The sequence below is a fragment of the Lepidochelys olivacea genome (assembly GCF_965140295.1).
Source record: "Lepidochelys olivacea isolate rLepOli2 genome assembly, chromosome: 3".
In the NCBI taxonomy this organism is placed as follows: Eukaryota; Metazoa; Chordata; order Testudines; family Cheloniidae; genus Lepidochelys; species Lepidochelys olivacea.
This window is the reverse complement of record NC_140413.1, coordinates 21390517-21416794: the sequence shown is the minus strand read 5'-3', so window position 1 is coordinate 21416794 and position 26278 is coordinate 21390517. Positions and strand designations below refer to the sequence as shown.

The 26278-nt window shown below is 39.4% G+C and overlaps 1 protein-coding gene across 5 annotated transcripts in view; it reads right to left on the bottom strand.

Moving 5' to 3' along the window:
• The window catches only part of LDAH (lipid droplet associated hydrolase), a 174918-nt gene that overhangs the window by 86691 nt on the left and 61949 nt on the right, over window positions 1-26278 (bottom strand). For all 5 annotated transcript variants that reach the window (XM_084625066.1, XM_084625069.1, XM_084625067.1 and 2 more), the window contains one exon: window positions 12557-12726. In XM_084625066.1, coding sequence (XP_084481192.1) covers window positions 12557-12726 — 170 coding nt within the window. The remainder of the gene's footprint in view (window positions 1-12556; window positions 12727-26278) is intronic.

The window sequence follows — 26278 nt, the reverse complement described above, 5'->3', positions numbered from 1 at the left end:
AGGCACAGTTGAAGCAGGTAATCCCTTCTTAATATGAAGCTTTAAGAGTTCTACATACTCCTAGTCTTAATGTTTGTATTTCCAAACTACACTGAAATTTATTACAATGGTCACCTGACCCTTACGTTCCACCGCTTCTAGCCAACTACCCAGTTCCAGGCAAGAACAGATTTAGGTCGTAGATACTTATGCCTACTAGGGTCTCTACAGAGAACTGTTTGAACCTAAGAACACAGTAAGTACTACTGCCACTCAACAATCAGCCACTGAGTTCCAGTCAGCTGCATGGATAGCATGAACAACAAATCCGCTGCCTAGTGCCCAGTCTGAGTAACCTGACTGTGAGCTGGGCAAACTTAGCGCAGGTATACAGGGAAACATTCTCTTGCTGGGTTTTAGAGCTACCCTGTGGAGGATACTCCAGCCATTCCATGACCCAGCAGTCCCTTCACCATGGGAAGGAGGGAAAGGTGGAAAATCCAAAGACTGAAGGAAACTCCAACCCTGTAGAAGCAGCTTAAAGCAGGAAGCCTGGGAGTTGGGCTGACAAAACTGGGTTTTACCAGGCCAAAATCTGTGTATTCCCGCCTCCAGAAGCATGTGGATGGAACTACACAGTATTTCTCTTTGCAATGGCAGAGCACCACTTACTGAGAATAAGCTCCAAATTAGCATTTTAAGCAGTACTCAAATAGAAAGGAGACCTGTGCCTCTAAAGCTCTCTGAGCTACAGTTTGCCACAGCAGAAAGTGCAAACCTTTAGGCAACAGCATTGGTTTAAATTCTTTAGAAATTTTAAAGCAAACAGCCTCCTGTACCATTTTAGAAGAAATCAGATAATATACCAGTGTGCATAATTGAAATAATAGGGAGTTAAATACAACTGGCCACAGTTTATTTGTGAACTCTTGCCTGTGCTATGTTTAGTGACTAGTGCTTGCATTATATATCAGCATGAAGTCTTCTCTCCCCACCCAGAGATAGAATTTGTGAGCATTAAGGACACCAGTGAGCTGCTATTCAATGTTCTTACACCTCCATAGAGAACAGGTGGGAACTGTTCTCAATAGGCTTAATTTCCTGACTGACAATGGATCGTGTGACTCAGGTTTTGAGGACAGAAATTTCAACTCTGGATGTTATTCTTCGGAGTCTCAGGAGTTGGAGCCACACCTATCCCTAATGAAAGCACTAGGGATAGATTTGGCTCTCTAACTCCATCCTTAGGCATATTACATTGGTAAAATATAGTATCAGTATGTATTCGTTTCTCTTCTAAACAGGTCTGTCTATCTCTTGCCACATTTGGAGTCCTCTGCAATTATTTCATGTACTTGAAGGAGTTCACTGACTTCACATTCTTTTGTCATCTGACTGCAATTTTTTCATTCCTTTGTAAGGGAGAAAGTCTTTTCATGGAGAGAACTATATAGAGAATGTGGTAATTTGGATGAGTTCAGACTATGCATATTCACCCAGAGAGAGAATCTGTAGTCACTGACGCTTACATAACCAGCCCTGCATGACTGCGGATTGTGAAATATGAAAAAACACAGCAAATTCCTTGACACATTTTTTAGTTCAAGGGAGTAGGATTGAGGCCTTCAAGGTTGCAAGATCTACCATTTAGTACTATTGAAAGTGTCCGGCTGTAGGAGTCTGTTGAAGGTACTGATAATCTCATCCATGTCATATTGCTGTTTGCCTTTCACTTATAAAGGTCTCTTAGTTCTTGTGGGATTTTAATTTAGCTTTGAGAGATCTCATAAATTTATCTGTTTTGGTCAGCAGGTGGTCTCTCTCTAAGAAGTCTTTGCTGGCTGTGAGCTCTCGAAAGCTTGTTCTTGCTTTCTGCCTTTTCCCCAAATAGGATAGCTTTATGTTTGTCCTGGATTTTCGTATGCAGGTTGTTTTCCCTCATCTTCCATAATATTTGCCCAAATTCCTCCACAAACCTTTGCAGGAGCTTTTACTCCGTAGATGCTTCAAGGAACTTAACATTTTATTTGTTATATTTGGGCAGATTTAATAAATCACCTAACATTAGTTCTTGCTATTTCCAGATAGATGAAGGATTGCACTAGGATCTCGCAGCTTGGTTGAATGTCTGTTCCTCTCAGCACCTACTCTGCTGCTTATGGGCAAAATAAACAAACTGAAGTTTGTGGGAGAATATACTCCTCATACCTTTGTCAAAGTAGATTTTGCAGCATCTGCAGATGTGATAGTTGGTCACCAACTGCGCTAAGTTTTAGTGTAATGACAGGCTCAGTCCACCTGCACCTACTTTCAAGGATTCTCAAAGATTTGTCATTTACCCAGACTTGATAACGGGTATTGCTGAAAAGTGACAGATATAATACAAAGTTTCCAATTCAGCAACATTCTTAAGCATGTGCCTAAGTCTCTGCTCAAGTGCTTTGTTGAATCAGTGTCAAATTGTGTTAGTTTCTGTAACCTCCCCTTTTCCTCATTCAATTTCCTACTGGCTGCTGATAATGGGAAGGGGATGGGTATATAGCAGCCCAACATTAAAGTTTTAAAATATGCTGAATTTATCTGGCATGATGGAGAGAAGGATTATAAAAATGCTCCTTTCCTTTCTCTAGCTTTACACTATGTTTTCTTATGGTTTTTCCAATTGCAATTTTATTTGCTATTTTATGCAATCCCCTCTCTTGAACTGTTTGTTAAATATTATTTCTACTTTGATCTGTGAAACAATTCTGTGCCTGCTGTCACTGGGTTTACGTTAAACTATTCCTTATTGTTTTCTGTTTTTCCTTTTCATTTAGTGCTTTCTTTCCCCCCCTGTTCATTTCCTTAATTTTTTTTTAACATTGCAGTAACATAAATTCAATATGAAACTACAGTCTCCTTATCTATTCGCCCTATATTTTCAGACCATGGCTTTCACTATAGTATCTGAGCACTTATGGTCAAGTCTCTTTCTTACCTATCAGCTATGGTCCTTGGTTAGGAGTCTCTCACTTCTCATTTCGGTATAAATCAAATATAACAAGTCTGTGTAAGCCAAGAAAATCTATTAATTTATTTCTCCCATGTCAGTGTTCCAGCACATGATGCACAGATCTACACAGTACAGCCGGCATGTTCCCCCAGCATAAGAAGAGATGCTTCTTTTGAGGAAATGCTTACTCAGAACTCTTTGCCATGCTTTAAGTCTGAGACAGGCCTACTCCTGCACAGACACCGTTCAAAAGGCAGTAAAAAGGGCAGAGATAAATGTGTTTTGTGAGTGCAATAGAAGCTTTGTAACCATCAATCAAAAGCAAACCTGTCAATGAAGTCTAAGTTTCCTGAAAGTGATCATTACAACTGACTATGGTAAATGTTGATCACCATAACTGAATTAGACTCTATGCAGTGACTACAAACCCCTTGTACGAAGTGAAAACCTCAAAAGTGGGATCAAAACCTGTTTTCGTGTTTTCTGTCAGTCATGAGCTTGCTTTGCCTCTTTTGCAGCTTTTCAGCTGCTGTCTGGTTCTCAAACTATATGATTCATTCAGAGAACTCTTACACTGGCTAAGCTAAAGTTTCCTTTCAGAAAATGTTTTCTATAATGATGGCACCACGTGCCTGTTGGCTTATGTTCACAGGTCATAATCTCATCAGAAAAATAAAAACCCCATGACCCTTACACTCTTTCCGCCTATCCTTCCATGTTGCTGATAACATTCTGTCATTATTTCGAAGGTCAGACACTCACATAAGGATAATTCTAGCAGTTCACGTATTGTTAATAAATTTCCCTCTTTTGATCCTGTAGTCCCTCTTGGATTTCCAGCAATTCTATACTAAAGAATTTTGTTTTCTCATAAGAGGCCCTTATTTAATATTGTGGTGACTTCTTTCTTTCCTGTCATTATGAAAATACTTCCCAACTTCATAATCAGGCTTTCAACACAATTGAGTCTAAATTATTAACTCAAGGGGTCAGTGAATTGAATTTTGTATCATAATACATCACTTGGCAAAGGAATTGTGACTAACTTTTTATTTACCTCTGTTATGACCCAATCCTGCTCCCACTGAAGTCAATGGGAAATTTGCCACTGACTTCAATGGAAGAAGGTTCAGGCTGTTACTGAGGAACAAAAGGAGCAGTTCTGTGTGTGGAGACAGAAGTAGGTCTGTCAATTCACCTCTCAATCTTCTTTTTGAGAAATTAAACAGCATGAGCTCTCTCACTGCAAGGCATTTTCTGCAGCTCTGGAATAATTTTGTGGCTCTTTCCTGCATCCTCTCCAGTTTTTCAACATCTTTTTTAAAATGTGGATACTCAAACAGTACACAGTCGTCCTGTATTGTTTCATCAGTGACATATGCAGAATTAAAATCATCTCCCTTTTACTCATTATTCCCCTTTTTTACATCCAGGGATCACATTATTCCTTTTTGCCACAGCACAACTGAGGGAGCTCATGTTGAGTTAATGTCTACCATATCCCCTACACTCTTTCAAGACTCACTGCTTCCCAGGATACAGTCCTCCTGTGGGTATGACCTCCCCTGTAACAGAGGCCATAGAACATCCCCAAAATAATTCCTAGGACCTATCTTTTAGAAAAACATCCAATCTTGATTTAAAAATGGTCAGCAATGGAGAATCACCATGACCCAGAGTAAATTGTTCCAATAGTTAATTACTCTCACCGTTAAAAATTTACATCTTAATTCCAGCCTAAATTTGTCTAGCTTCAATTTCCAGCCACTGTATTAACTTACACCTTTGTTTGCTAGACTGAAGAGCCCATTTTTAAATATTTGTTCCCAGTATAGGTACTTACAGACTGTAATCAACTCCCCCTACAACCTTCTCTTTGTTATACTATCCTTGACTCTATAACGATAAGACAAGTTTTCTAATCCATTAATTATTCTCATGGCTCTTCTCTGAACCCGCTCCAATTTATCAACATCCTTTTCGAATTGTGGATACCATGTCTGGACACAGTATTCCAGCAGTGGTTACACCAATGCCAAATACAGAGGTAACCTCTCTACTCCTACTTGTATTAAACAATGACCACCTGGGCCTGAAAAAAGGCCACCAGGGCTCAGTTGCAGGGAGGGTGCTCAGAGAGAAGGACAAGCTCTCCAGGGAGAGAACCCTTCCCAGAGACCACAGGCCTCAAGGAAGAGGGCTGTGCGATCCCTGAGCCCAAGGGTGGGGAAGACTTTATTTCAAGGTTATTTTGGGATTTAATGAAGTAGAACCCCAGCAGGGAACTTTTGTTTCACACCCATCTGGATTGTGTGGAGTTCTTAAAGGGCTCTGTGAGAAGGGAAACCAAGGCAGGGAGTGTCTGCAGCACCCCACTAGGTCAAAAAGGGGACTCTACAGGACAGGCACACCCCACAACAATCCTCATTTGATGATGACTCTGCCCACTGACGACTGCTTTTTGAGAACTGTCAGTTAACCAGTTCTTAATTCATTTAATGTGTGCCGTGATACTGTGGAGTGCTAAATCTTAAAATCAGAATCTCATGCAGTATTAAGTCAAATGCCTTACAAAAATGCAAGCATAGTACATTTAAGTCGTTACCTTTATCAGTCCAACTTGTAATCCTGTAAAAAATGAAATCGGTTTGTATGACAAGACCTATTTTTCATGAAACCATGTTGACAGGCATTAATTATATTCCTATCCTCTAATTTATTATAGGGCTGTCAAGCGATTAAAAAAATTAACCACGATTAATCGCACTCTTAAACAATAGAATACCATTTATTTAAATATTTTTGGATGTTTTCTACATTTTCAAATATATTGATTTCAGTTACAACACAGAATACAAAGTGTACAGTGCTGACTTTATATTTTGATTACAATTATTTGCACTGTAAAAAAACAAAAAGAAATCATATTTTTCAATTCACCTAATACAAGTATTATAGTGCAATCTCTTTATCATGAAAGTTGAACTTACAAATGTAGAATTATGTACAAAAAAACCTACATTCAAAAATAAAACTACGCAACATTTTAGAGCCTGCAAGTCCACTCAATCCTACTTAATGTTCAGCCAATTGCTCAGACAAACAAGTTAGTTTACATTTACAGGAGATATTGCTGCCCGCTTCTTATTTACAATGTCACCAAAAAGTGAGGACAGGTATTTGCATGATGCTTTTGTAGCCGGTGTCGCAAGATATTTATGTGCCAGATGCGCTAAAGAGAGTCCATGCTTCATCCACCATTCCAGAGGACATGCATCCATGCTGATGATGGGTTCTGCTCGATAACAATCCAAAGCAGAGCGGATCGACACAGGTTCATTTTCATTATCTGAGTCAGATGCCACCAGCAGAAGATTGATTTTTTTTTTTTTGGTGGTTCAGGTTCTGTAGTTTCCGCATCAAAATGTTGCTCTTTTAAGATTTATGAAAGCATGCTCCACACCCTGTCCCTCTCAGATTTTGGAAGGCACTTCAGATTCTTAAACCTTGGGTTGAGTGCTGTAGCTATTTTTACAAATCTCACATTGGTATCTTCTTTGCATTTTGTCAAATTTCCAGTGAAAGTGTTCTTAAAATGAACATGCACTGGGTCACCATCCGAGACTGCTATGACATGAAATATATGGCAGAATGTGGGTAAAACGGAGCAGGAGACATAGAATTCTCCCCACAAGGAGTTCAGTCACAAATTTAATTAACACATTTTTTTCTAAATGAGCATCACCAGTATGGAAGCATGTTCTTTGGAATGGTGGCTGAAGCATGAAGGGGCATACAAATGAAAATGAGCAGGTGTCGGTCCGCGCTGCTTTGGATCGTTATCAAACACTTGTATGAGTGAATTGAAAAATACTATTTATTTTATCATTTTACAGTGCAAATATTTGTAATAAAAATAATATACACTTTGATTTCAATTACAACATCGAATACAATATATAAACGAAAAAGTGGAAAAACATCCAAAATATTCAATAAATTTCAATTGATATTCTATTGTTTAGCAGTGAAATTAAAACTGTGATTGTGATTAATTTTTTAATCGCAATTAATTTTTTTAGTTAATCACATGAGTTAACTGCAATTAATCGACAGCCAATTTTTTATTAATAAAACCGTGTATTGCCTGGAAATGATTTCACACCCAGATCATCCTACTTGCCCCTTTTTAAATATTGATTTAACATTAGCACTCTTCCAGTCTTCTGGAATTTACTTGTTATTCCAAGATTTATTAAAAAATTAATATCAGCAGATAAGAAATCCTAAGCCAGCTTTTTTAAGATTCTTGAGTGAAAGTTACTGGGGCCCTCAGATTTTAAAATATTTATCCTTAGTAGATTATGTTTAGCATCCTTCTTGGTTACTGATGGACTAGAAAGTACTTCATCATCTTCACGTGATACAAGCACATCATTCTGCTTTTCCAAATACAAAACAGAAATATTTACTGAACATTTCTGCCTTTTCTGCATCTTTTTACTATCTCCATCCAAAAACAGGCCTAAACCATTGCTAAGATTTCTGTTGTTTCTAATACACTAAAACTCCTTTTTATTGGCCTTAGCCTTCCCAGCCATTCATTTTTCTCTGATATCTTCAGCTTCCCAATTTTCTATACTTTATAGATTCTAATTTAAATTAATTGAATTCTAATTTAAATTAATTGCTGTTTCCCCCTTTTTCCCCATCTGCTTCTTTTATTTCTAACTGATGCTTTCACTTAGCTGATGAGTGCAAATCTATACATATTGTTATGCAAACCATTTATTTTCTTTTACTATAATTTTCTCCATATTTTTTTAATAAAGTCTGTTGTACAGGCAATTTGCTACAGTTGGCCCTAAGAGAGTGTAAAATCCTACACCACTAAAGAGAGTGGCAAAGGCTAAGGAGGTTCTGGAGGTCTCATCAGAAGGGGCATGGGCAAAGGTGTCCTCTTCCAATGAAATGTGTCACAAAATGGCTGTGAGCAGGCACATACAAGAGGAAAAGATATATCGAGGAGGGACTGAGATTTGAAGGGAATGTAGGTGACACCAGGCATTCTGTCTTACATGGCAGCTGGACTGGCCAATCTTTGGATACAGAAGATTTCACTTGAAAGAATTCATTTTGGTTGCCCAAGTTTGATTTTAATCCTAAATGCTCTCAAGAACTTTAAGAACTGCTGGATTCCTTGGGCTTAAAGGCAGATTCTAAACTGGAAGAATGGACAGTAATATATATCCCGTTATTAGAAAAAGAAAAAAGAAGATAGTAGCAACCTTGGAATTGTAGACCAATAAGCCTTCTTTCAGTACCAGGTAAATTAAAGGGAATGATAAAATATCTATATGAGCATAATATGATCATGAATAATCAGAGAGTGACTTTTGTAAAGGAAAATTGTGCCTCTCTTATCTACTCGATTTTTCTGGATGCACTAAAAATAAATAAAATACATACATAAATAATGGACACAGGAGATTTGGTTGAAATGATGCATATGGATTTTCAAAGTCTTAGATACAATCCCTCCCTCTGTGACTTTTAAGTCCCCAAGACTGTGAAGAAAAGTAACTAATAATGGGGTGAGAGGCAAAGTTCACTCATGCACTAGAAACTAGTTAAGAGACAGAAAACAAAGAATGGGCATAAAGGATCAATTTTCAACATTGCAAAAGGTAACAGAGAGGTGCTCAACAATCCATATTAGCTATGTTTGATATTTTATTAATGATCTGAAAAAGGGGATGAACTGCAACAAAATTTGCATATGGCACAAAATTACTTAAGTTAGTCAAGACTGGAGAAACGTCAGAGAGACTCAACAAAGCAGGGTTATTGGACTGCACCAGGGTGGGTGAATTCATTGTTGACTAATGTAATGGAAGATACATTGGAAGAAACAATTTGAACTACTCAGACATGCTGCTGGATTCTACATGAGCTGTAACCACTCAGGATAAAGAGTGGGGTGTACTTTGCACATGGAATAGGATAACAGTGTTTTCAATCAATGATGCCCTCAAACTTGAGTTCAGTTCTGGTCATCATCATCATCATCATCTCTCTCACACACACACACGAGAGAAAAGACTGGGTCTGTTTTGTCTGGAGAAGACTACCAAGAAGGGTCATGGTAAAGGCATTTGTTTTAGTTCAAAGAGAAGTTCTATTGTCTGTGTCACGCAGAAGGTCAGAATAAATGATCACAGTGGTTTCCTTCTGGCCCTATAATCTATGAACACCAAGGAATGACTGGCTCAGTGAGGGTAAATTAGCTTGTCCCATTTTCTCTCTCCCCCCCAATACAAGAATATAGGGCCATCCAAATAAAAAAAAAAGAGGCAGCAGAACAAACTGCTAAAAGGAATCACATTTTTCTTTTTACTCAGTGCACAATTAACCTGTGGAACTCACCACCACAAGGTATCACTGAGGCCAAGAGATTAGCAGAATTCAAAAAAATATTTATTTGTTTAGACTTATACATACATCCATTAACAAGGAAAGCCTATTCCTTGCTTTGGGTACTCTTTGACTATTCTTAAATACATACCCATAAACCAGGCCATTCATTTAACTGTCTATCCATTTATATCATTTAACTGTCTATCCATTTATACTGATACTCAGCATCTGGAGAAAGGGAAAAATGCAGTCATTTGGAGGGTTATTCCCACCCCTGCATTGCCCCTTTTCTCATTGGAGATACCATTGGCAGAGTCTCCCGTACGACACAGTAGCAGTCACACAGAGGACACAGAGAGAAACTCCTACTTGGAATTCTGACAAGAGGACTGAGGCCAGCAGGGGATGCAGCTGTGGCGATAGGGTGATCCCTGACAATATCCCCATACCATTCCTAGCTCTGATGTCAAACTCTAGCACAGCTCAAAGCCTCCAGAGTTCTGGCTGAGGGGCAACCATGGAGAGCAAGAGAGGCTGCAGGACAATGCTACTGAGATTTCACTTCTTCCCTTTCATGCCTGCCAGCATATTCTATCAGGTTTCTCCCATCACTGTTCACAAAGAGGACAATATTTGATTAGATTATGACAGTGTTTTAAACTAAGTACCAAAAATTAAACCTGCTAAATATTCACTAAGGATATAAAAACTAGTGAACTGCTAGAATATATACAACACATTAAGCTCCAGATCAGAACAGTAAAACATGAGCAATGAAAGGTTCATAAAAAGCAGTGAATTTAAGACCAAACCAAAAACTTATACAATAAAGGAATATCACAAAAGAACTATACAAAAATAAAACCAAATGATCTAGCTACTAAACTACACATATGTGCCTGAAATCTTGTGGGAATCAAATATTCCAGTAAAAATAAAAAGGGAGATGGAAACACAAGTTTCTTATTATCACACTTCATACATTATAAAACATAAGTTAACTTATTTTTGGCAAAAGGACAAAGGTTGCACAACACTCTGGCTTACACAAATATTTTTTTATTGTTAAATGCATCTTAAATGTAGCATGTCATAGATTAACTTCAAGCACACATTGCACAGTGCAGTTTCAGTGTCCTAAAGATACCTACGTTTCAACACATTGACAAATATCATGCTGCCAGTATCCACCGGGCCAGGTGTAACAAAAATTACTCAACAATTCATAGTTAATGGAAACCAGATAAAACAATTTGAGTAATAAAATCATACATATGGAGAGCAAAGAAAAGTTGATATTTTTGGACAAATTACTGCACTTGATATTTTCTAGAACACTCCCTTCTTGCAAAACAAACAAACAAACAAAAAAACAGTTACACAAGTTCCTTCAGAAAACTTTGTTTATAATCACAGAATGAGTTATGCCTGTGGAACTAGATTGGGTTAAGTTAAGGTTTCAGTTTTTGAAAAAATTGCTGTTTCTTTTAGAGGGGGGGAAAAGCTTGAATGGGAGGGGACATGGTTATGAAGAAGTGAATGGATATATATATATATAAGCATTGCATTCCTGCTCCCGTCCCGGTAGGGAGTTAATATAAAAGAAGAGGTGAATATTTGGGAGGAGGGGAAGTGAAGAATCTCACTATTATTAATTCTTGTGATTTATTGCTAAGAGTTGACAGTGTGCTAGGCACTCACATTCAAAGGAATGTCCCTGCCTGAAGTCACTTGTTATCTAGAAAACATTAGACACAAAGGAGCTCACTGAAAATGTTGAGATATAAAGGAAAATGTGAACACCAGATATGAGATCTTCCCCCTCTCACACATCCAAACTTCTCTGCTTAAACTAGGTCTATGCCAGAAAAGCAAGAATTTTAGTACATTTGCATTTCATTTAAAAAGAAAGACTGTCCTAACTCTACTACTACTGACATTTTATATAATTAAAAATGTTTAAATCTCTAATTCATTTTTCACAGTTTACGCTTTTTTTCATTTACATTTAGCATTCTATTCATCTTCAGACAATAAGAGCAGATTGACCCATAACACTTCCCTTAAAAAATGTCAATTTTTGTTATTAGTTAGTTTGAGTTTTGGGTTCTCATGCAATAACACAATGCAGAAATCAAATATCTAGTGGTCTCAGCACAGGATTATTAGCAAGGAACTCTGGAATTTCAGTCCGAGTACCATCACTACCTCCTTCTAACCTTGTGCAAATCAGTTAACTATTCTGCCTTTGTTTCTCTTTCTGTAAAATGGAAATATTTACTTTTCTGGTTTACTAGGATTTTGTGAGGTTTAATGTTTGCAGATTGCTCTGACGTTATGAAAGCACTATGGAAGCCCTAAGTATTCTTATTCTTAAACATTTATATTACAGTAGCAATTTGAGACTGAATCAGGCCCTCATTTTACTAGGCTATTATTCTATTGGTTATTATTTGAATTCATGGCACTGGTAGTGGATGTTTAAATAATAAATAAATATTCAAGGAAATTTTGAAAAATTATGCAAACATTTTGACACATATTACCATAGGCTTTTCAAAACACATTAATTAGGTGCATGTTGATCCTGAAACTAGCTAGTAGTATCCCTCTTAATGAAAAAAAAAACACCTTATCCATGACATGCAGCAGCATATATGTTATGTGATCTTCCATTCAAATTATATATTGCATATTATTATTAAAATGTAAACATATCAAAGGGCATCACTGCCAATAATGACATTTACTACTGAATTACCAAACCAGATTACTCAAGTTAATTAACGTTCATAGCATCCTTTGAGATAGATCAGTCCTGCACAAATACCTACCTCATCTCACAAATAGGGAATTCCTACTATTCTGAGTTGGCAGCAGTTCCCTATACCTCTTTTGCAGGGGTGTAAATTGCTACGCATGGTGCTTTACAGTGGAAAAATCAGAGCATATATTTCTGTATCACTCTCTTCTTTTCTGGAGTCAGACACTCACGAAAAGTAACTGAATGTCATTTACTTTAATAAGACTTGGTCTGAAAGTAGGGGGGATGCTGCTTCTACACAAAGGATGTGGAATCATATTATTGTCTTTGTTGATTAATCAGATGAAAAGCGTGGGGGATGCTCTGCTGAGCAACACCACTTCCCTTCCCCAAGGCTGACATACCTGGAGTTCCGATGCCCGCTTCATCATTTCAAGGGTGATGTAGCAACCGATTGAATGACCAATCAGCACAAGCTTCATATCTTTTGGCACGTTCTTTCTGAGGAAGTCCAACTTGTGCTCAATTTGTCCGTGAAGTCCAAAGACATCCTCTAGCTCTTTAATATCCGTGTCTGAAAAATAAAACAAATACACATTCTTTTATTTAAGGGCATTTCCACGAACTCATCTCTCCCCACTTCTCTAGGAAACTCTCTGAAATGAAAATAATTTGTAATTTTGAGTGATCACCCACTGATAAACATAGACCTTCATTATGACCTGCACAGGATGTGAAATGTTGCGTCTAACTGAGGAAAGGGAAGGACTCAGCAACCCAGGGAGCTGGGAGCATAACACCCCAGAACGATGCTCTCTCTTCAGTGGCTTTTCATTCAATTCAAGATCAAATTCAAGGCTTTGGTCCTGATCTTCAAAGTCCTCTATGGACTGACTCAGGTTCCTCAGGGACAATTTACCCTGTGTGATCATGACCTACCACAACAGCGGTGTACCACATGAACAATGGAACCAGAAACCTAAGGATCAAAACTAACACACTCAAGATAGAACTTTTTCTCCAAACAGACCACAGTTGTGGAACTTGTTTCCAGAAAAGGTCAGAAGGATCACGAACCTTCGGGCCTTCAGTGCATAATATAAAATCCACTTCTTCAACATCACGCTCTCCACCTTCAAAATAACCCTACCAAAATCTCACATTTAAAAACACAGAGGTGCTCGCGCACACACCAAGAGAGAGGTATACACAGATTGTTTTGAGTCCACTTTAATAAACTTGTAAATATATTTACACAAGTTCTTAGAGTTCACCAATCATTGCATCCGATGAAGTGAGCTGTAGCTCACGAAAGCTCATGCTCAAATAAATTGGTTAGTCTTTAAGGTGCCACAAGTACTCCTTTTCTTTTTGTGAATACAGACTAACACGGCTGTTACTCTGAAACCAATCACTGCTAATTCTCTGCTCCACCAAAGACTTTGTGTAAGCCCAGGCAAGTGTCTCAGTGCCTCAGTTCCCATCTGTAAAATTGGGACAGTAGCATCTCCCTACCATGAAGGAGTTTTGTGAGGATAGATACATTAAAGACTGTGAGGCACTCAGATATATTTAAGTACCAAAGAGAAAGAGAGAGAGAGAGACGTAGACAGGGCCAAATTCTCATTTACAAATACTATACATAGAATAAATGACATTTATACCCTCTCTTTAAAGGCCCTTTCCACAATATAAAGGGGGTTGAGCATAAATGAGAATCTAGTCCACAATACTGCTAATGCTGACATCAAAGTTTTAAATCCATGTACAGCAAATTTCTTGCCAATCACAGTCAGCAGTTTTAAATACTAAAATTTTTTCACATTAATGCAGTAGCCACTTTCCTAGATGGAATGAGCTGGTACTGTACTAGACGACCTTTTTGGTTGCTTATATAAAATGACCTTTTGATGCAAAATGATAATTGTTAAAAGAAAATAATGTATCCGAATATCTCCCCCCCACACCAAACCTCAAGCAAATTACCACAGAGTTTGCCACAGAAAGGGCTTTGTTCAACCAAACTAATACTCCTAGTAAAACTGTTATTGGTCACGTCCTGGTATGATTTATATTAGGTTGCTTTAAATGAAAAAAGAAAAAAGGTTTTATTAAAACACATGTGAGGGACAGAAAATTAGATGAGAAGCAATGTTTTGCCTATGAGGCTTTCTGCAGGTAATGGAAAATGAAAAAGCTTGTTCTGTTTTCCAAAACTTCAAATAAGGGCCTAAGGCCAAAACATTGTTTTTCATCTTAATTTCTGTTTTTAGCAAAAATTGTCTTTACTACTTTTTATTTGTTTATTTGGCAGCCTAACTTCATGCAGGAGATAGCTGGCCACCTCACTCATCTCAGTAAAAGTACACAGAGGACATGTCAAATTCAGAATAGCAGTATGGTTCATGGTTAGGGCATGACTCTTCACTAGAACTCAGTAGAGTGGAGTTCTATTCCAGGCTCTTCCACTAACCTACTGTGGGACCTTAGGTGAATCAGTTTCCCTCTCTAAGCCTGTTTCTGATCCCATCCTTTATTTGTCTTGTGTTGCTAACTTTCTGGATTTTATTGAGAGTCTTGTAATATTGGACGTTTTACTTAAAGCCCCGGTACCTAGAAAGAAGTGATTTTATGGGAATCTCAGCTTTCATTTTAAAAAATAGAATACAATAAAAATAAATCTGTAACTCTCATTATTGTAGAGAAAAGCTCAAAAATATGTACCACAAAGTTAAAAAAACAGATGGCAAATAGAAAACATGCATAAATAATAACAACAATAAATTTATCTCATGATTTTCTGTGGGGCAGGAGTCATGGTTTTTGAGCATTTGGGGTTCAGATACTGTGTCTTTCTACATTACAAACTTCAGGTCAGGGAAAGTTGCTCACCATGCGTATGTACATTACCTGACACAATGGACATACCAAAAACTCTTGTGTAATACATCAACAACTATGGGCAAACATAGTGCCAACATTTTCAAGCTAGTCTTCCTGAAGATAGGCACCTAAATCCATATTTAGTCACCCAAATAAGTGACCTATAAGCTTCTAAGGTACCCACAGCTCTTATTAATTTCAGTAGGAGCTGTGGCTGCTCAGAACCACTGAAAGGATGGCCACTTATTTAGATGCCTAATTGTAGATGGCAAGCATGTTCTTTTCTTTTCTGGTATATTGTGAGGCCAAATGACACAAGTATGACAAACACTGCATGGGAAGATAAGCATGTATTTGAGTTTTGTAGGATCCATATGCTAACTTTCAATAAATTATAGATTATGCTTTGATCCTGCACTCTTTACTCAGGTAAAACACCTATTAATTGCAATAGAAAATTGAACTGTGACCTATAGAACAATCCAGTTTGAAACTATGAGATTTTCTTCCCTTGTTTAACAGCAGTGATTATTCTAGTAACTTTCATCTCTAAACATAATAGTACAAGAGAAAAATATGAAACTGCTTTCATCGTGGAAAATAACTATGGCCCTGATCCCACAAGCAGATGTGCGCCAGTATGGAATCCTGCTGATTTCAACAGCTGTTTTCACAGATGAATAAGAATGGCCGCAAATCAATGGTTAATAGCATTTGAATAAATAAGAGATTTACTGGATTGGACCCATAAAACCCCTACTGGCAGATGCTGAAATCACTTGCGGCTTTGCCAATCATGAATAATCCACACATTCCAAACTCCAAGACTTCTACACCATCCCACATCATCATGTATCCCCATATATATTGACTTTTTTTTTTGTCCCCATATAAAATTGTCCTTGTCTCATGTTATCTCAAAGTGTCTCTCCAGTGCAAACGTTACCTTTATAATGGAAAGAAATCTATGGGAGCAGGCTTGTGTCACTGGTTTATACGATTATTTATTTATTTTTATGGAATAAAATCGTCCAGGGATTGTCCAAAATCAACATGAGTTTCTTGGGTGGAGATGTTTAAATGGGATCTTTATATAAGCAAATAGATTTGCACAAACACATTGGCAGTTCCCTCTCTAATGGCTCTACATCAGAGAAGAGAGCAAAGGACGAGCTACTTCACCTCAGGTGTGGAATAAATTGCACGGCTGAAATGGAGCTCATTTAAGCTGAATTTTTAGATAGCAGAAGTTACATGAGTTGTACCTTATGCTGAATACACCCTATCTGAGCCAAGCCATGTAGTCTTAAGACTTTATTTAGCTGAAATGTATTAAAAGAAATACTGTATTTCTTATTTTCTTTGGCAAAATGTTAATCTACTGATGTGCTTTTGGAAAAATAAGCTTGTGATCGCTTTAAAGAATCACTTTTTCTGACCTCTATTAAACCCAGAGTCAGAAAACAATGATAGATGAAATTCAAGTGTTTGTTCAGAGATTAGTTGTCTGGTTAACCTTGCTAAGAAGAATGGGACTCTGGGTGTGAGAGAAATAGCCTTTTTGGAAGGGGAAAGGGGGTAGTATTGTATGTGAGTGAAAGTAGATGAGAAGAAAATCAATGGAAGGAACAGATGGATGGGTATCTCCAGCCAGGAGGCTGTGCACCCTCAAGATGGGGGCAGGGGACAGATAGCTCAGTGGTTTGAGCATTGGCCTGCTAAACCCAGGGTTGTAAGCTCAATCCCTGAGGGGGCCATTTAGGGATCTGGGGCAAAAATTGGGGATTGGTCCCCCTTTGAGCAGGGGGTTGGACTAAATGACCTCCTGAGTTCCCTTCCAACCCCGATATTCTATGATTCTAATACAACCATATGAGCAGACAGTAACAACTCCCATGAGACTAACAGGGACATATCATTACAAAATCCCGGATCTCTTTTAAACTAGTTGCTCATAAAAGACACCAAAGGTGAGATTTTCAGGGATGAAATCGTACACTTACCTTTGTACATGCCTAATTTCTGCATGTAAATCCCTGAAGTGTGCATGCAAATAAGGGACTTTCATGCACACATGGACAGTTAGGCAACAAGATTTTGAACACTTAAGTTGGGTACCTATGAATATTTCTGTGCAGTTGCCAGGGTCAAACTTTGAAATCTGGCCCAGGATATTTAATCCTAGTGGAAGACTTCATAAAGTAATTCCATAACCCCCAAATTTTAGTCATGGTCTGCTAAGACACAATATAGACTTTCCTTTGAAATAAAGGGAAGATAATCTGGTGGAGTGCTAGAGGCAGCCATTAGTGAGAAAAGTAATTGTTTCATTTTTTTTAAATAGAAGAGTAAAGAGTGTCAGCTATCAGTTACTTTATTTTTAAGATAATAGACCAGTTCAGCCACCCATTCAGTTATGAGTCTATGTATATGGCCTTTGTCATTGAGCACTTCCCATTTTTCCAAAGATGACTATATTCCCTCGTTTCCTTCCCTCCTATCAAGCAGGCTTTGGTTTTATTTTTGCTTTGGCTTTTGTTTAAAGAATGACTCTGTAGAAATGGAGGATACCAATGTGGGCAAATAGGTGGAGTTTACATTTGGCTCTGAACACACTAAGGTGTTTCAACTAACAGTGACTCCCATATTCTTTGTCTGGCTCTGGTGAAGGGTCTATTTCCCATGGTCACAAGCCTACCCCTATAGGTCAATGGTAGTATGGATCCAGAAGAATGTAGCTGTGATGGAGGGCTGGCAAATCAGGGAGGAAAAAATGTACTACTTTTGAAAGGTGAAAAAGGGTTAATTCATCACTGTGAGAAGGGAAACAAGAACTTGGAAATAGGTCGTCCTATAGCATAAGTATAGTATATTCACATCTATTTGCAAATATACTAAAGTAATAGAGGGCTGTGTTACAAGAGGGCTGTGTTACAATGTGGGAGGAGCTAAAGTTGCTCCAAGAGCCACTGAGTTTCAGAGAGGGACAGTTTCTCTAGAAGTTCAGAGGGATGTATGTCAACTCCACTCTCTTTGAATATTATGGTGTGTTCCCCTTTCCATGCTTTATTAACCAGTCCAGCGTGAGGAGAATATAACCTTGGGCCTGCCTTTTCTTTGCTCCTGTTGGGATAATTTGAAACCCGAGGTTGCTAAGAGGGCAGGGATTGTGATGATGACTGGCTACGGAACAGAAATGTACGTGGGGTTAAGTTTTGCCCCCCCCAGCCCCCGAGTAGCCCTAAATATGAATTACATGGAGAAATACATCAGCACTGTTTGACTGCATAATTAGATGCCCCGTTCAATGACCCTAACCCTTTCCCTTCTGATCAACCCACCACACAGCTCTTGCTCTTATTTAGTCATACAATTATTACAATTTACCAAGGGTCATGGTGGCTTCCCCATCACTGACAATTTTTAAATCCAGATTGCATGTTTTCCTAAAAGATGTGCTCAAGGAATTATTTTAGGAAAGATGTGTGGTCTCTTATACAGGAGGTCAGACAAGATGATCACTTCTGGCTTTGGAATCTAGGAATTTTTTTTTTTGCCACTGAGAAACCCAAAATAAAAATGTTAAAAGCCATGGAACTGTGCACTCAGAAACTGAACTGCAAGTTTTTGCTTTGCACATGAAATACAGGTAAATTTTTGGAAAATGTACCCCCAGAGATCTACTGCTTAAAGCCTGCATGCTTTACCAAGCCCAATTCGATTATTGAACCCTAGCTAATTTATATTAGCAAACTCCAAAATGGGGGGGGGGAGGGGAGAGGAAGCATGTAAGAATGTTCAATAAATATTTTAAAAAACCCCATTGACACTAGGAACAAGTTCTTAAAGCACTGTGTTTTAGATTAACCTTTAGACCTTAATTTGGGCCCTCCTCCCCTAGGGAACTGTTCATGAGACATTTAAGATAAATATACTATTCATTAGTGTTTATTGGAGTAATTACTTTTTGTAAAAGTATCCTCCACAAATAAATTGCCATTTTCTCAGGCTGCTGGAGTGATTCATGTGCATTATTTTCTTTATTAGAAAAATAACACAAATCTTAATTTATAAAAGACTATCTATATTTTGTTCTCAAATATTTGCTTTCCATATCTGCAATAATATTCTTTAATGCCTAATTTGTTTTTCAACAGGTCTTGTGTTAAAAATAAATCATATATGCATGATCACAACAAATGCAGTAAAAAACAAGATTTGCTTTTAAAATAAAAATTAATTACAGCAAACAAATTAACTAGACATACACATTAGTGTCTATTTTGTTCTGCATACCTAAAACTTCTCTAAGCAATAATCAGCAGAGACCTACTTTTGCTGAGATGAACATCAAGACCTAAGAGATAAAGAGACAGACCTTTGGAGCACTAAATCTTCATGAGTGCCCAAATGGGAAGTCAATACAGGTATTGTTACATATGTTTGGATGGTCCAATTCTGAGCTTCCCTACACCTTGCATACTCACTTACCTGCATGTAAATTAAGTGTGATGTGGGTATAAAACGCTACCACCCAGACAAGAGTTATAGGACTACATACAAGCAGGAAAGTGCTTGTTTAAAGATGTAACCAAGTCAGTGAGGAAGGCTGGCAGCAAGACCATCAAGATGGGAACTGTCTCTTACTATGTGTACACCGCACCCAACACAATAGGGCTCTGACCTCAGGACTACCCACAATACAAATAATATATTACAATTATAATAATAATGAGGAAGTCACATGGTGGAAATCTTGCAATTTTCTGGCATCACTAACTCGCTGAGTCTACTCCATGTGATGAGGAGGATCCGCCTGCTTGGCAGAAGTCATCTTCATTTGGTTTCTCACAGAGAAAGTCAATGTTTCAGCTGAGCAATCTGTTTGTGCTGTAAAAGGCCCTTCCCAAAAGTTCTCCCAGCCCTAGCTCCTGAGTTGGACTCTGGCAGGCAGCAATCTAGTACATTTCTTACCTTATGCATTTCCTTTAGGAACTGTCTTATTTTTATTGTGTATTTGGACAACGTAAGTACTGTCCAGTTTTAGAAAGAGAAAACTGTTTCACTGATATCTGAATTCTGTTGTGTCACCAGCCTGAGGTGTGTAACGTAGCATTCCTGGACAGAGGCTTACAATATGGTGTGTTCATTCTTTAATTCTTTAGACATATAGTGGAATAATCATCATTTAATATTTGACCAGACATAAATATCTTCCCGTTTTACAAAGGGAAATTTGTGCCATCAGATTCAGGCAAAGTTTGACTGGGGGAAAGGCAGAAAAACTTCAACTCACAGTCCATTTTAATAACACCTTGTACTGTATTTCCATAGTGACTTCCATCCAAGAGCTATTATTAATTCTAATACTTTGTGCACTGTTTTTATAAAACTGAGGCTATCCCTTCACCCAAGGGATTTGTAATCTAAATTAGGCAGACAGTATATGATGACAACACATAAAGGAAAGAGGCGGGTAATCGGATAAAGGTTAAAACAAAAAAAAAGTAACATGAGTGGCATTACTCAGGACAGAGTCAATGGGGTAACTCAGTCAATAAGGTACTAGGCAAACATAAACACGATTAGCAGAATCTGACCATAAAGAACAAAGCTTATAAGCTTTGATATGTTTGAATAGATGGAAATATGGAAGAGGGGTAGAGAGCCCAAGAGCAGAAAGCAAAGTGAGAAGTGTGAGTATGCAGGTTGGATTTGAATGAGGAAAACAAGACAGCAGGAGAGGTGAGAAAAAAGACGAGTCTCCACCACAAGGGAGTGGAATAAGAGGAGTCATGGTGAGAATGGGAAAAGGCGGCAAGGACAGCAACACTGTGAGAAGATAAGAGCACAGGGGTAAAGGCAGGGATGAAGGAGAGGAGATTCAGGTAGAGCTGAACTGTGCAGTGCCTATAAAGGGAAGACACAGAATTTGAACTTTAAACAAGACAGACAGGAAACTAGCAACGGACTGAGAGGAAGTCGATTCAAGGCCAGCATAGCTACTGCTGACACCTCTTTTATTAGTGTTTCACAGAACTCTAACACTATACTCATCTTTGGACCTGTGACATGGACTACAAAGATCCGAGTCAGTAATGCTCTGTCTATATAATAGACTGTGATTCTGCAAGACCACAGGGAATGCCTAGGAGTTTGCAGTGAACCATGACCATGGAAGTGTGTGCTTATGTGAATGAATAAAACAGTCTGCATTTGCACAAACACAAACCTGTTCAGATTTACAGCTTGTGATTCATAGGTGAATTCAACTGAGCTCTGTGTAGCACACCTCACCTGGGTAGAATGAAAACAAAAATAAGCCTTTATTTAAGTATAACAAAAGATCAACTTTGCAACAGTAGCACTTAGGTCTCTCTTTCAGCCATAATGCAGAATTCCAAGAAAAATAAATCCATCCTAATGTCTTTGGCGCATTGCCATACCTGCAGCATTACAGCTCAGATAGAGGACTAAGAATCTTTGCAGACACTTGAAAGCCACCAGCTCTTTCTCCATGAATGATGAAAGAAGAACGGAATTCTTGGTAACAGGATGGCAATCTTCTCAATTACACTGCTACCTTATTTTAAAACTATTGGCAGTAGAAGAATGTATATTGCACTGTCCTGATTGTTAACATAAATTGCTCTGTTTCCCAAAGCTACATAATAATTTGAAGGTTGGAATGCTTCCTTGTTTTAAATGGCATAAACAGAAGGTTGATAAAACATCAATAAATAAGCCTACATTGTTTAAATAAGTTACAGGGTGGAACCCGAGCCCCACTGATGTAAATCGGAATTCTGACTTCGATTTTGAGGGAGCCAGGATTTCACTCACAGACTCCAATTCTCCACTGCCTTGCAATATGTGTAGCCATTTAAACCCTGAAAAGTGATCACAAAGTGAGTGTAAAATGCTACCAAATCAAAACAGGGGTTGTTCCACTCACTTTGCACAAGTATCAATGACTACACAAAGTATAAAGCAGAGATTGGACCCTGAGAGCCAGATTCTGTAGTCTGCTCAATTCACTTTGTGCCACTTTTGCCAAAAGTGAGCATTAGAGCAGGCACCTTAGGGGAGCAGTGGCCAGGCATCAGGGAGTCCCAGCTGTCTGACATGCTGTGCTCTGTGTCAACATCAGTTTACATGAGCTGAGGATCTGAGCTATGGCATTTAGAGACTCTGTTCCCATCCCACCAGTACTGAATAATAGCAAAGGGGGGGGGGGGAGGAAATGCATCACCTGCAAGGGCAGATGATGGTCCCCTGATAAAAAAGGAACTGATACAATACTGTATAACTAAATAATTTTTGCATGATCCATTATTATTACTGGAGGCATCTTCTTAAAAGATAGGATTATCAAACTAGTGTCTAAATACCAAATACATGTAGATGAATGAGGGAACTATACCACTAACCTTTTTTCTGTACGATTTTATTAATATAATATTGTCCAAGATTAGTATTTAAAGGAATTAAACATATACTTAACTAAATTAGGTACCATACTAACTGTATTAAAGTAGCTAGTTAGCTACGCTTAGTTTCATTTACATCACTTCAGGGCTTTCACAGCTAATTTAAAAATTCAATTAAGTCCGCTATTCAGTTGTCTGCAATTTTAAACAGGTAAAGTTTTGGGTAGGATTTTCAAAAGGGCTCAGCATAGGCCCAACTAACTGGGAATTTTACCATTGCTTCACTGGGAGCAAAAAATTAGGTGACTATTGAGCATCTTTGAAAATGCCTCCCATTTAGCTGACACCCCCAGCCCCCAATACTGTAGCATAGGGGTCGGCAACCTGCGGCACGCAAGCCGATTTTTACTGGCATGTTGCTGCCAGCTGGGGTCCTGGCCGCCGCCCCAGCTCAGCCCGCTGCCGGCCTGGGTGAACGGAACCCCGGCCCGGCAGTGGGCTGAGCGGGGCCGGCGGCCAGGACCCTGGCTGGCAGGAGCCAGCGGACGGAACCCCAGACTGGCAGCAGACTGAATCGCTCGGCCCGCCACCAGTCTGGGGTTCTGTCCGCCGGTGCAGTGTATTGAATGCCTCCCTGTAAGATTGTGCTACTTGTGGGGCACCAGGACCGGCAGCCATAACTAGCACATTCCTACGGGGAGACATTTAATGTCCTACACAGGGGTAGGGAAGGCTGTGCCTCCGCAAACAGCTGGCCACTTCCGGCTCCCTGACTGCCCCCCTCATAACTCCTGACCCATCCAACCACCCTCCCCCTGCTCCTTGTACCCTGACCACCCCCTCCCCGGGACCCCCTGCCCCCTGCCCGCCCTCCTCAGAACCCTCCACCCATCCAACCCCCACCTCCCCCCGCTCCTTGTCTCCTGACAGCCCCCTCCTGGGACCCCCCTATCCACCCCCCCAGGCCCCACTCCCCCATCCAAGCCCCCCTGCTCCCTGTCCCAACTCCTATCCACACCCCTGACAGGCCCCCCAGAACTCCCACGCCTATCCAACCACCCCTGTTCCCCGTCCCCTTACCGTGCCACTCAGAGCATCAGGACTGGCCGCCGTAAGTAGCACATTCCTACGGGGAGCAATTTAATACACTCCACCTGGCCCCGCACAGCCCGCTGATGGTCTGGAGTTCTCAAAGTATGTTCTCGCACCCCTTTTCAAAAATTACACTACAATTAGCTTAAAAACTTGAAAACTTTGTTTGTATATTACAGTGATCGTTAAAAAATGTAGAATGTTAACAGACACATCGGTTTGATGAAACAAAGTAGTTGTACTTACGTCCCTGTGCTTAATTTGTGTTTTCAATGATTTACCTTCTAAAAAAATCTCGCATGTCTCACACCCCCAGAAAGGGCATCTCGCGCCCCCAAGAAGTACGTGCACCCCAGGTTAAGAACCACAGCACGAAATTGATAAGATCTGCATTTTAATTTAATTTTAAATGAAGCTTCTTAAACATTTTAAAAACCTTGTTTACTTTACATACGACAATAGGTTAGTTACATAATATAGACTTATAGAGAGAGACCTTCTAAAAACGTTAAAATGTATTACTGGCACGTGAAACCTTAAATTAGAGTGAATAAATGAAGACTCGGCCCACCACTTCTGAAAGGTTGCCGACCCCTGCTGTAGCATATGAGCACCTCACAATCTTTAAAGATTCTGAGGTGCTTCTAGTACATTAATCATAGCACTGGAAGGGACCTTGAGAGGTCATTTAGTCCAGTCTCATGGCAGGACTAACTATTATCTAGACCATCCCTGACAATTTATTACAGTGCTTAACCACCCTGAGAGTTAGGAAGTTTTTCCTAATGTCCAACCTAAATCACCCCTGCTGCTATTTAAGTCTATTGCTCCTTCTCCTACCCTCAGAGGTTAAAGAGAACAATATTTCTCCCTCCTCCTTGTAACAACTTTTTATGTACTTGAAAACTATTATCATGTGCCCTCTCTGTCTTCACTTCTCTAGACTAAACACCCAATTTTTTCAATCTTCCTTCATAGGTCATGTTTTCTAGACCTTTAATCATTTTTGTTGCTCTTCTCTGGACTTCCTTCAATTTTTCCACATCTTTCCTGAAATGTGGCTCCCAGAACTGTACACAATACTCCAGTTGAGGCTTAATCACTGCAGAATAGAGCCGAATTACTTCTTGTGTCTTGCTTACAACATTCCTCCTAATACATCCCAGAATGATGTTTGCTTTTTTTTGCAACAGTGTTACACTGTTGACTCATGATTAGTTGTGATCTATTATGACCCCAGACCTCTCTCTTCAGTACTCCTTCCTAGGTAGTCATTTACCATTATGTATGTGGTGAGCAACTGATTGTTCCTTCCTAAGTGGAATATTTTGCATTTGTCTTTATGGTCCTTCCCTTCCTTGATGGACCCCATCTCTGCTTAACAGTCCTTCCTCCCAGAACAGCATCTCGTGGTTAAGGAAGCTAAAGCCCTCCTGGTGACATCATCCTCGCAGCCAGGTATTCACCTCTAGGATGCATCTGTCTCTGACTGGGCCCCTACCATTGACTGAAAGGATCGAAGAGAACACCACCTGCGCTCCCAATTCCCTCACCCTTACTCCCAGAGCCCTGTAGTCATTTCTGATCTGCTGAGGGTCATACCGCAGAGTATCATTAGTGCCCATATGGATGAGTAGCACAGGGTAAAAGTCAGAGGGCCAGATGATCATCGACAACTCCACCATAAGATCTCAGATACGGGCCCCTGGCAGGCAGTATACCTCCCAGGATGCCATGTCAGGCTGACAGATGGGTGTCTCCATCTGCCTCCAAAAATGGTCACCAACCACCACTACCCTACATTTCCACCTGGGAGTGGTGGCTGCGATCCTCCCAGCCTTGGGACTATATGGCTTCTCCGCCGCCATCTTTTGGGGATGATTCCTCATCACTCATTGCCAGGGCAACATAACATATCCTCACAGTATCCCTCTGAGGTAGGGAAGTGCTGTGATCCCCATTTTCCTGGGCGGGGACACCAACGCACAGAGAGGCTAAGTAACTTGCCGATAGTCACATAGGAAGTTAGTGCCAGAGCAAATAAATGAAGGCATGTTTCCCACGTCTTTGCCTAGTGCTCTAACCACTGCGATGTCCTTCTTCCATCTCCAAACTCTCTGCATGTTATGGAGATGTTTGTGGAGACAGACAACATAGCTTCAACAGAAACACTTCTGAAGTACAGTTTCACTATGAAAAGTGGCTAGAATAATGGCATTTCCAGATTCAATTTGCTATGCATGTAATGGATGTTCGTTTGTTAAATGCCAGTCATGCAAAGTTATCTGACCCCGGAAGTCAAGCTCTGGGTTTTTTTCTGATCATGCAGTACCACAACTCAGATGAAGTTTATTATAGGCTCTAATGCACAACTGAAGTGTATGCCTTAAAAACTTTATGTAAACCGAAGCCCTGATTCAGCAAAGCACATAAGCAAGTAACTTCATGCATGTTAGTCGCTCTGTCAAGCATCAGAAAAAAAAAGGAAAAAAAAAAAAAAAAAAAAAAAGCCCAGGCAGAACAGCAACAATATCAACCTGCTCAGTCTGAGCCTGGGACATGGTTTCCATTTGTCTTCCTGCATCCTCTGACAGCAGCCCTGCTGCCAATATGTCACGACTCTGCTCCAAAGGAATCCCCTTTCGTAGTTTATCTGATTAGTTTTTAGTAGTAAGAGTAATTAATAATTGGAAGAGACGACCAAGGGATGCGATAAATTCT